This window comes from Bombus bifarius, unplaced genomic scaffold (genome assembly GCF_011952205.1).
Source record: "Bombus bifarius isolate JDL3187 unplaced genomic scaffold, Bbif_JDL3187 scf7180000009200, whole genome shotgun sequence".
Taxonomy (NCBI): Eukaryota; Metazoa; Arthropoda; class Insecta; order Hymenoptera; family Apidae; genus Bombus; species Bombus bifarius.
The window spans coordinates 2,656,773-2,667,743 of record NW_022884965.1 but is presented as its reverse complement, the minus strand read 5'-3'; the positions used below and the strand labels follow the sequence as shown (position 1 = coordinate 2,667,743).

The 10,971-nt window shown below is 30.3% G+C and overlaps 2 protein-coding genes across 5 annotated transcripts; one reads left to right on the top strand and one right to left on the bottom strand.

Annotated features, from left to right (window-relative positions):
* The first annotated feature begins 313 nt into the window (after positions 1 to 313).
* On the top strand, positions 314 to 5,419 carry LOC117214466 (twinfilin). Of its 4 annotated transcripts, XM_033460596.1 has the most exons (6): positions 314 to 710; positions 837 to 914; positions 992 to 1,651; positions 1,711 to 1,829; positions 1,921 to 1,935; positions 5,131 to 5,419. In XM_033460596.1, exons 1-6 carry the CDS (start codon positions 686 to 688, stop codon positions 5,299 to 5,301), a joined length of 1,068 nt encoding a protein of 355 aa, XP_033316487.1. In that variant the 5' UTR covers positions 314 to 685; the 3' UTR covers positions 5,302 to 5,419. The 4 variants fall into 4 exon arrangements, with proteins under 4 accessions (XP_033316487.1, XP_033316489.1, XP_033316490.1 ...); XM_033460598.1 differs by lacking the exons at positions 1,921 to 1,935; positions 5,131 to 5,419 and adding an exon at positions 2,214 to 2,923 and having other exon boundaries at positions 316 to 710; XM_033460599.1 differs by lacking the exons at positions 1,921 to 1,935; positions 5,131 to 5,419 and adding an exon at positions 4,907 to 5,087 and having other exon boundaries at positions 317 to 710.
* A 278-nt stretch (positions 5,420 to 5,697) lies between these two features.
* Positions 5,698 to 7,080, bottom strand: LOC117214467 (RPII140-upstream gene protein). The gene is made up of 4 exons (XM_033460601.1): positions 6,670 to 7,080; positions 6,348 to 6,599; positions 6,028 to 6,279; positions 5,698 to 5,949 (listed from the first exon to the last, which is right to left on the bottom strand). Exons 1-4 carry the CDS (start codon positions 6,816 to 6,818, stop codon positions 5,835 to 5,837), a joined length of 768 nt encoding a protein of 255 aa, XP_033316492.1. The 5' UTR covers positions 6,819 to 7,080; the 3' UTR covers positions 5,698 to 5,834.
* Positions 7,081 to 10,971: the final 3,891 nt, after the last annotated feature.

Genomic DNA, 10,971 nt, shown 5'->3' with positions numbered 1-10,971 from the left:
GTACTTATAGAGAAAAAATATAAGAAAGAATATAAAATATCCAAAGTGTAGTGCTTCCTATAATACTTTGTAAATAAAATAATCTTCTACTGAGATTTTATTATTTCAATTATCGTTTTAAATATGTATATGAATTTGCATAAAAATCCGTAATTTAATAATGTGATTAAGTTTGTAAATGGAACTGAAGATTTGTTAAAACAGATACACGCGAATAAAGGGCAAAAGTCATATTGCAAAATTTCAAAAATTTTTATTCGTCTTAATAATAATATTTGAATAAGTTGCATTTTTCGCGTTTGAAATAATTTTCTGTGGGTTTTTACGTCGCTTCTTTTTCAGTTAAGATTTTTTTGTTCACGATAATAAATTATAATCGCTTGGTTTGGAGCACGGTCGTACGGCCGTGATTTGGAGCATTCTTGACAGGTTCACTGGCGTGACGTACGTTTCTCTGTTGCTAGGATCCTCCCGAAAAGTTCTCCTCTAAATAGGTTGTGTATCGGTGGTTTCCCCTAATTTCGGATTCTGTTGCGATTTTTTTCATCGTGTTCTAGTCATTTGAACGGTCCGTTTGTGGTGGTGGTGGTGGATCGTTCGTTCACGATTAATCCGAAGAGGTCGGGGAGGAAGCGCGACTAATTTCCTACCATATTTTCAACAGAGCTCGAATTTTTTACGAACCATGTCACATCAGACAGGGATCAAAGGTACTCATTATTACATTGTAATATTGATTCCACATAACAATCTCGTAGAAAGTTCTACAATATAGGCCATTAACCTCAAAACATCTTTACAACAATAATGACAAATTAATGGTTTGGTTATTTCAGCGAACGATGCCCTTAAGAAATTGTTTGCTAAATGTCGAGATGGAAAAATACGAGTCTTGAAAGTTTCCATTGAGAATGGTAAGTTTGCCTCTTGCCCTCAGTGAGTGTGAATTTAATACAAGTTTCATGAATAAAAGTGTATCTTTGTTTCATAGAGGAACTAACACCTGCTGCTTCTTCAAAACCAGTGAACAAGTGGCAAGATGATTATGATAAGATGATCAAACCATTGATCATTGAGAATCAACCTGCATATATTCTTTATCGATTAGATACTAAGTCTTCTGACTCTGGTTATGACTGGTTATTTATCTCTTGGTCACCTGATACTGCACCAGTTAGGCAAAAGATGTTATATGCGTCGACAAAAGCAACTTTGAAACAAGAATTTGGAACTGCGTCTATAAAGGAAGAATTGCATGGTACGGTGCCAGAGGATATAACATTAGAAGGTTATCACAAATACAAAAGGAATAATGCTGCACCGGCACCATTAACCACTGCAGAAGAAGAGTTAGCAGAACTTAAAAAAAACACAGTTACTACAGATTATAGTGTAGAAACAAGGCATCAAACATTGAGTGGTGTTGCCTTCCCTGTTACGGATGAGGCAAAACAAGCGATCATGGAGCTTGGTAAAGGTATACATGAATATGTTCAATTAAAAATCGACTTAGAAGAGGAGAAGATACATTTAGTTATGGCTTGTGAAGTTTCACTGGATAAACTACCAACAAAAGTCCCATCTGATTCTGCTAGATATCATCTTTATAATTTTAAGCACACGCACGAAGGAGATTACATGGAATGTATAGGTATGTTCTAAAAATAAAAATGTTAGTCTTTCAATCAATAATGTACCTCTATGTTGCAGTTTTTATATATAGCATGCCAGGATACAGTTGCAGTATTAAGGAAAGGATGTTATATTCATCGTGTAAAGCTCCGCTATTAGAACTTATTCAATCACTTGGAGTGACTATAACGAAAAAAGTAAGTAAATAAATAAAAGTTCTTGATGTAAACCATATTTTCTAATTTATTTTGTTTCTATTGGTTTGTTTTTGCATGAATGTCTTAACAGGATCATTTAAAACTGGTAAATCATATTAGGATCTATACGCTTTTTGAAAGATAAAAATATTCAATTGTATGTTGTGCATTTTTTATACCAGTGAGAAATGTATTTCATATTTAATTAAAAAAAGATAGTTCTTATAGCGTGCATCGATATTAACGAATATTTTACCCTTTTAGTCGCATTGTGTAGTATTTCTTGCTTTCAAATTTCATTTCTCTTCATGTGAATCTTAATGTTGAAATTAAATTATTTCTTTTTTTCTTTTTTTATTTTCGTAAAAATTTGATAAATCCTAGTTGGAAGTAAATAGTGGTGAGGAATTGGCAGACATGTTGGAAGATCCTCCAACTATAAAAGAAACAGCTGCAATAACTCCTGCAACTCCATCAACGCCCTATGCTCCTCCTCAATCTATATCCGAGAAAAAGTCAAAACAGAAGAGATCTTGTATCTTGAGTTAACCGAATCTACGTTCTTTGTCTGTCATTTTTAAATGTTTCTTAAATGTTATAAAATATTTCAGATGTTTTACACATTTAATATCTTCCTTCGTAAATTCTGAATTTGTGATAATACGATATTAATTGATCGAATATGTTATGTAGTGTAAGATGGTGTAATCGGTTTTGAATAACTTCGACATTAGCACAGTATAGTTATGCAGTTATTATGGAGTGATTTAAATGAGAAAATGTTTAATGCGCATCTTTACAGAGATAAATCTTTTATTAATTAGCAATATATTTATTGATATTTAGTAATAATTGGTCAAAGTGATATGTATATCTATGTAGCAATTCAGAGTAGACCAAACAATGTATTTTTCTAAATTTTAAAGAGCAAAATTGTCATGTTAAGATCTTTACAAAATATCTTTTTGATAACTATGAGAAACTCGCAATGCATAGAATTCCCATGAGATGTAGTTCTTGTTGATCCAGTACCATAATGTAATGGATAATTGTTTATTCGTGCAGAAAATACTGTATGAAAAAGAACAAAAAAAGCAGAAAGATCATGAAGTGAGAATTAGTTGCTTGACATTGAAAGTGAAGCCTTCTATTGGATTTTGCATTTTTTTAATTGCGTTCCAATGTCTAATAAAAAATCTTATGAAGATATTTTTTTCTCTATATAGTTCCTTTAATTTACATCTTTTATAGTTTATATAATTCTTATGCTACTTTTAATGTTTATTGTGTCAGATGTGAAAAATAAACCCAGTGAGTTAACTGTGTGAATTAGTTCCTAGTCCAATGAAAAGTGATATATTGTATTTTTAAGTATTCATTTTTCATATATTAGTAATTTTATTAAGTGAAACTCGAAGGCTTGACTTTCAAATTCATTCGAACACTCATATAGGAATTAGTGATAAATAGAGGTAGAGTGTTTCAAACAAATATCTGTGGTAAAACCTGCATACCTTATGTGATTATTAGAGAGTTAGGGAAAATTCCATGTGCTCCAGTTAGCTAATGCCACTCACCTAACTTCTCTGTGAAATATAAATAAGAAGATAAATGGATAAGTGATAAACGTGCAAATTACCACATTAATTTGTGGATATATTTTCTTTGCACATGATTATCATTTTTGAACACAAGCTAGTGATAATACTATTTACTTTATATACATATTAAATTATATATGTATATATATATTTATATACATTATATTATATATGTATGTATGTGTATATATATATATATATATAAATATATATATATATATTATCATGTTCTATACTATTGTAAATTATACAAAACATTAGATTCCACAAATATATATATAAAGACTGAACTTGGTATGTCCCATTAGTTGTACAATCGGAAAAATTGTGCAGTGTTTGAATTTATATAGATAAAAATATTTGAACATTCATATACACGTATGTACGCACTTACCCATACACCCACACCCACACACATTCTATATACTTTACGGTTATTTTTTAACTTTTTATTACTTTCATTTTTAATAAAAGATGTAAGGTATAATAAGATATGTTTTAAATAAGAAAATTCATATATCATATTCTTATACGCTTCAATTTAATAATTTAAACTAATTAGAGAACAGCGCATAATGAATTGTGATAAGTTACTGTTATCTCTTTTAAAGTATTTTTAGATTTCTTCTAAAACATTCCTAATACGAAATGTATAGCAAATGGGACTATAATCTAGTAGCCAGCAAACAAGATATTCGAGAGGCATTCTATTTTTTGTGATCTGTATTTTTTTAACTCTCGTAGCTTTTTATAAACTTTTTAAAAATTTTCGTCCAAGAAATAAATAAAAAACTTATTGAAAGAGTTTGGCCTAATTTAACAAGTTTTATAATAATAAAAAAGTGTGTCAGATTCTTGGCATTTATTCAAATCCATTGAAAAATTTTTGTTAGTTTTCATTTGCTACCAAGTATATATTATTATACATACATTTACATTGATATGAAAGTTAAGCTTGAAGCATGAGATTTTTTACAAGAATTGGAAGTTCTTGAATATAATATACTCATAATTTATTAGTATTTCATTCCTTTATAGTTGTGTAAAAGCTTTTTCAGCTTAAATTCCTTATCGATGTTTTCCTATTTTTACATGTTGACGAACAAATAGAATTTGGCACACATTTCTATGTCTAGTTGCAAAAAAAAGGAAAGTTTTTCGCGAAGTGCTCAAAAACTTGTTAATGAATAATGTGTTCTATATTTAAACATAACGCACACTGTAGCCTGGGAATATTTCAATTTATAATATATTGTACCAGGCCTATTCTGTAAGTTTTTAGTATAATTCCGTTTCCAACCTGTTAGTACATAATTGTAGGTTCATTATGATCAAACAAATTGTGTATCTTGCCAATACTAAACACGCTAGAAATAATAAAGCATTATGCAATTTAATCTTACACTTTGTTGTGTTTTAATTTGCCAATAAGGTAACGTGTAACACTTCTTTATTTATCATGATTTATCTGCACAGAATTTAATAGGTTTCTAAGGAGCGAACGTGAATCAGTCGTTGGATGGGTATGTAATTATGATTAAGATTTTAAGATATGTTTAAGACATTCAGCTTACAGAATAGGCCTATCAAGTTAGAGTTTTATTTTTCATTTTTCATGTATTTTTTTCTCACAAAGTAAATGATGTTTCTAGTTTGTAATGCAATGTAATAATTCCCTTTAAAATATGTTGATTATATAGCTTGAAATAGATGATGGAAGAGAACTAACTGAAGAATTTTTACAAGAGGAATTACATCCAAAAATCAGTTTACATCAGCCAAAATTTGCGAAACCTAAGGGTCCACCAGGCAGAGGGGCAAAACGCTTAACCAAGGTTCAAGATTTAGGAACTTCGGAACAAGAGATTTAAAAAAATGTTTTTCAAATTTGTTGAGTTGAACTAAGAAGATATATAATATGCTCATCACATATACAGATAAATATATATTGTGTTCTCTTGTGTTAAAAGATGAAAGTTTTTTGTTTTATCTAGCTTTTTTCCTCATTAAGGAGGATTATTTGTTTTATAATTTAAGAACCATTTATATGCAGATACTTCAAATCTTAAAAAGAAGTTTCAAATATTAGGCCTATTCTGTAACTACGATTTTAAACTTGTATTTATACTACATTCATTTATAATTTAATGCACAGAGTATTATTAGGATGTAAATAAGGATTGTTCTTAATGACAATTGATTATATTACAGAATGATTTTTATTTATCATTCATCTTAAATATTATGGATAAGACCAGAATGATTTGAATATGTTCTATACATGTTTTGTATTTATCAAATATAAATATTATTACATAATATTTCATGTAATAATTACATAAATTAATAGATATATGTTAATAAGATATATACATTCGTTATTAAATTTTTATCTTTTAAATTCTTACTCTTTCTTCTCCTTATTAAGTGCTTCATTCGCTTCTTGATTCTTAATATACATCATTTGCAGTTCTGATAATTCGTTTGCATTCATGGACTTTGCATGTTCTTTTATTTTACTAAAAAATGGAAATTTATCTTTGGTATTCAAATTTGGAATGGAAAATTTTTAAGTTCAATTAATATAGCAAACATACTCTCGTCTTATGTTCATTAATTTGCTTCCAGCTTCATAAGCGTTCTCCATTTCAGATCCAGTTATCCATAAAAGGAATTTTGTGACAGAGCCATATAAGGTACCCAATATTGTACCTATTATAGTTCCTGAAATTAATCCCTTTATACCCATATTCATTTTGAATATGAAACCAGTTATAGCACCACTAAACGTGGAATTTATTATATCAAATTTGTATCCCCTATATACATAGAAGAATGAAGACATGCTCCTGATAAAGAATATTAGATTAATTTATATTTGTACAATATTATAATAGAAATTAGTTGCAAGACTTACGAGAATAAGAAACAAAACAGTCCAATTTTCATGGCAAATGGAAAACCTGCTTTAAACGTAACAATTTCAATTCTTCTTTGCAGATTCTTTTTATATTCAAACTTGTTTTCATATAATGTAGCTTGATTCTCATGTTTGAATGTTTGTGGCACGTCTTTTAATTTATATAATGCCCCCAAGACAAATCCTGTTGCACTCCCTGCACATGTTGCATTCAAGACTGATTGTACCTCTTTGGTTGGATACCCTTTTCTGTGCAAAGTAAATATTGTAATAATGTGTTAAATAAATGGATGAATATAAATTAAATGATTACTCTTACTCGTCATAAAAGTAACATCTGTATTTGCCTAAAAATCCTTTTACTTTGGATGTATCTATCCACCTATCATTGGAAGTGTTGTCGGACGAAGAAGCAAATGGGAAAAACGCAGTGCAGATTAATCTTCTATCTATTACTGTACGTAGCATGTTTCTTCTATATTTATCGCTTTCAGGTCATGTATTATTTAACATACATTCAATAAGCACTGATAACATGAAATACTATAAACTTATATATTCATAGTTTATTGGCAACAAAATTAATATTATTACAAACTAGATTTCAAATTCAATTATTTTATTATACAATAATTACTTTATAACGAAAGTGAGGTTAAGGATTCAATTTGTTAACACTTAGCCAACTTCGCGCGCCAGAGCGAGCTACACGCTTCTCACTGTACTGGACAACCCAACCTATAAGCTGTGCACCGTACATTTTTTCAAGTAACGAGGACTAATATTCACTACTTGAAAAACAAAGAACTCTAAAAATTATTTAAGTGGTCAATTATATTTTGAAATAATGATTTTGTTTAACGATTTCACATATCGTTTATACAAAACATCAAATTAAAAGTATATATTAAAAGTACAAAAAAATATAGGTAAAATTAAAAACATTAAAGATGACTAAAAATAAATAACACGACTTGAATGTGAAATTAAAAATTCGATATTGTTGATAATTCGGTATTGTTCGATTATAACTTTATTTAGTCATAACTGATAGTATAACTTTTTAATTAATTTTAACACCATCAAATTGGTGTATTTTATTATATACCGTACTTCATAAAAGCAGAAAAAGTATCGCAATTAATTGGGAACAATTCCAGGTAAACAATAACTGATAATAACAATAAAAAAAGAAGAAAACGCCTTACTAAAGGCAAAAAGGGGGATCTCCCCGTTTGGTTGACTAAGATCGATTATATAAATATCGAGAATTGTACGAATATAAAAATGGCAATATATGTATGACTCGAGAATCGAAATTATAAGAATCGATATATTAGTATTGCGTTTGAATTTCTCAATGTGAATTACGTGTACCTCGTTAACGTAATGTTTCCGTGTTTTATTCAGATTTATCCCGTGTTTATTCGTTTTCGTTACTTTCTACGTATCCTGAAAGCCATTAGGCATCAAAGTTATATATTTTCAACCGCCATATTCACAAATTATGTCGATCTTTAACAGACTTCGCTCCTCTTCCGTAAGTACTACATGAGAAACAAAAAATCGTAATTTCTATCGTAATTTCTAAAAAAATAATTAAAAAAATTTAGTTAAATTTCCGTGTGAACAAATACAATGAATGGTTTATTTAAAAAAATGAAGGTTTATGTTTATTAACTTAACCTTGAAATGATACTTTGGGGTCTTTTATAATTTCAACAGGATACTGGTTTTGATTACCGTATTGCAAAATAATTGCAAAAGAAGAAAAAAGGGTTCTTTAACTTTTTTGAATATTTGAATATTCGAATTTTATAGTTTGCATTTTAGGTATGTAAAGTATATTTAGTGAATTGGAATCCTATCTAAGAGAAGACACTATTTCTTTTAATAATCTTCTTAGATTGAAATTAATGATAAAAGCCCCATTAAGGAGAAAACACTATAATAGAAGAAACAAATTTTAAATATGTATTATATATTGATATTAATCAACACGTTTCACGCATAATTCATCACTATAATTATATCTAATTAGAAATAGTTATAGTTATTTTATATAGTTACAAAAAATAGCTTAAATATTACTATAAATTAATGGTTTAAATATTCTAAATTAATGTCACTATATAATTACAGACTAATGCTATGCACAAAATAGGTAGAATTATAAATGCATAAATCGTATTTAAAGTTATAAATATGCAATTGTCAATTCTTTAACCTATATCGGGTAAACTTAAAATGGATATGAGGATTTCATTTTATGAACTTCATTTTAGATCATACTGAACTTATGACTTCATTTTATAACATTTAATAGTTTTTAACGAAAAGAATATAAAAATGTATCAATTTTAAGACGTCCTGTAAAAGAGATTCGTATCATGACGATGACTTTGTCTACTAAGTCAATATGGCGTCCAACCGTGCAATATGATTTTTATATGCGTGTAACTTTGAAAGTCATTATTTTCACGCTTTAGTACCAATATTTTTGGATTTTACTTCTTAGAACTATCATATGTTATAATAAAAATTTTGTATATATCAAGAAAAAGTTCGACCAAAATTTACTTCCAACCTATTCGAATTAATCTCGTGAACGACATCTAAACCTAAAAGAAACGAACAGGTGCATCGTATATGCGCCGGCGTACGATGCTGTTCTGACGTAACAATATTACGTCAGAGCATGGCCTGTGATACGCAAGAGGGATAGTACGCGTGGGTGTGCTGGAAAAGATGAAGGAGGCGTGGAGGGAGAGCTGTGGAGGGGGTAGAACGTCAATAGGAGAATCCTTCATGCGCGTGGTGGGGGAACCAAAAGAAGGTGAGGGTGAACGTAGGGATGGGCGCTAGGGGTGGAACCAGGGCCGTACATTGGAGTAATATTGTAATTGTATTGTAAATATAATATGCATAATGTACATAATTTTTGTACAAAAATACAACATATAGATGAATAATTCAAATCTTTTTGTTTTATAAATATAATTTATTTGTAAAACATAGTTTGTAAAATCACATTATTATATCATTCACAATTAAAATATTTCTTCTATATTATAGAACGATATAGAGTATTTTTAAGTGGACCTTTAAGAGGCAATTATTTACATCTTCTCTTCGTTTTATTAAAATCATTTACCGAGCATTAACATCATTTATTTCATTCCTTCATCGAGTGAGTCAAATTTTCATTTAATAATTTTACTTAACTTTTCAAATACATTGGTATAAATTGTACCGTGAGATTAACTTGGATGGGCGATACTCCTCGTTTTACTTGCCGTTCTTGATTAGTTGTTTTTACGAGGCCGTGAATTTTTATCGGGCAACATTTGGGATTCTCAGTTTTCTTAGAGTCGCCCCCCCCTTGGTTTCTTTACGGCACTGTTGGGATCGTCACGCTTGGAGTGAAAGTTGGCACAGGACGGACAGGTTACGTTTCGCCTCGCACAGTTTTCTCAGTACTCGACTTGGAAGCCTCCGGGACCGAATAATTCAATGCATTTACTATAATTATCACGTCGAGATCTATCGATCGAACGATGTCTCGCTTTCACGTTCTACGTTCCAAACGTTTATGGGTCTTTCTCTATGAAAGTCTACAGAGAATTCAAGTCTACTGAAAATTATTAATCGAGTCTAATATTAATTCTTCGTCTGACCATTCTCGAAAACAACATTTTTTCGAAAACTTAAAGGCAATTGAATGGAGTTTAATTTCTCGTGTAATTTACTCAAAAAACGAATTCTCTCAAATACTTGACGAGACGAACATGTTCCTTCGTTCATTGACTCAAAGTCTCTAAGTAAAAAATGTTGGTTTTGAATAAAGAAACATTCAATAAGGTTTCTGCATGTCTTTATTTATTTAAATTTAATTTCTAACATTCTAATAAATTTTGTAGCGAGGCAAGGTTACATATTCTTGGTCTTTCAGTTCTATATTCTGAGATATCACAATTCATCGAACTTCATCTGGACCACAGTGTAGATACCTTTTGCAAAGCCCCGTAGCAATATCAGTTAGCTTCAGTCACTAGTCTTATAGGCTCACAGATCAAAACAAGTTTTGTCCATTTAACCAGGGCCAGGAAGGCAGACACGGTCTCTAGATAGACGTATCTAGATAGCACGTCTGCGTACACTATTGAGCCGGGGGTGCTCTTGAAGCCACGATGCGGCAGGGGTGGCTTGCTCGACGGGGATAAGCTGCCGCTTTTCTGGGGATGCCACAGACACGTACTGTTTTTTGGGTTCCATACCACTATTGTATTATTTGTATTTTAAATAGTTAGTTAGAAATTACTTAGCCAGCAATTTATTGTTGGGTCCAAGCTAGTCAATGTGAGTGATATTAAGGAATTTTAGGGAGTTCGTTTTTTGCATCTGGAAATTTGGAGATTTTTGGGTACAGAAATTGAAGAATTAGAAATTCAGAAATACCCAGGCCTGGAAGTTGGAGATTTGAAAATCTGCAGATTAGAAAATTGGAAATTAGAATTTCTCGAGTCTGGCAAATGGAAATTTGAAAATTTCCAAGTCTGAAGATCGGAAACTTCAACGTTGTCCGGTTTGAAAATTATGAAAAATTGGACATTTCCAGCTC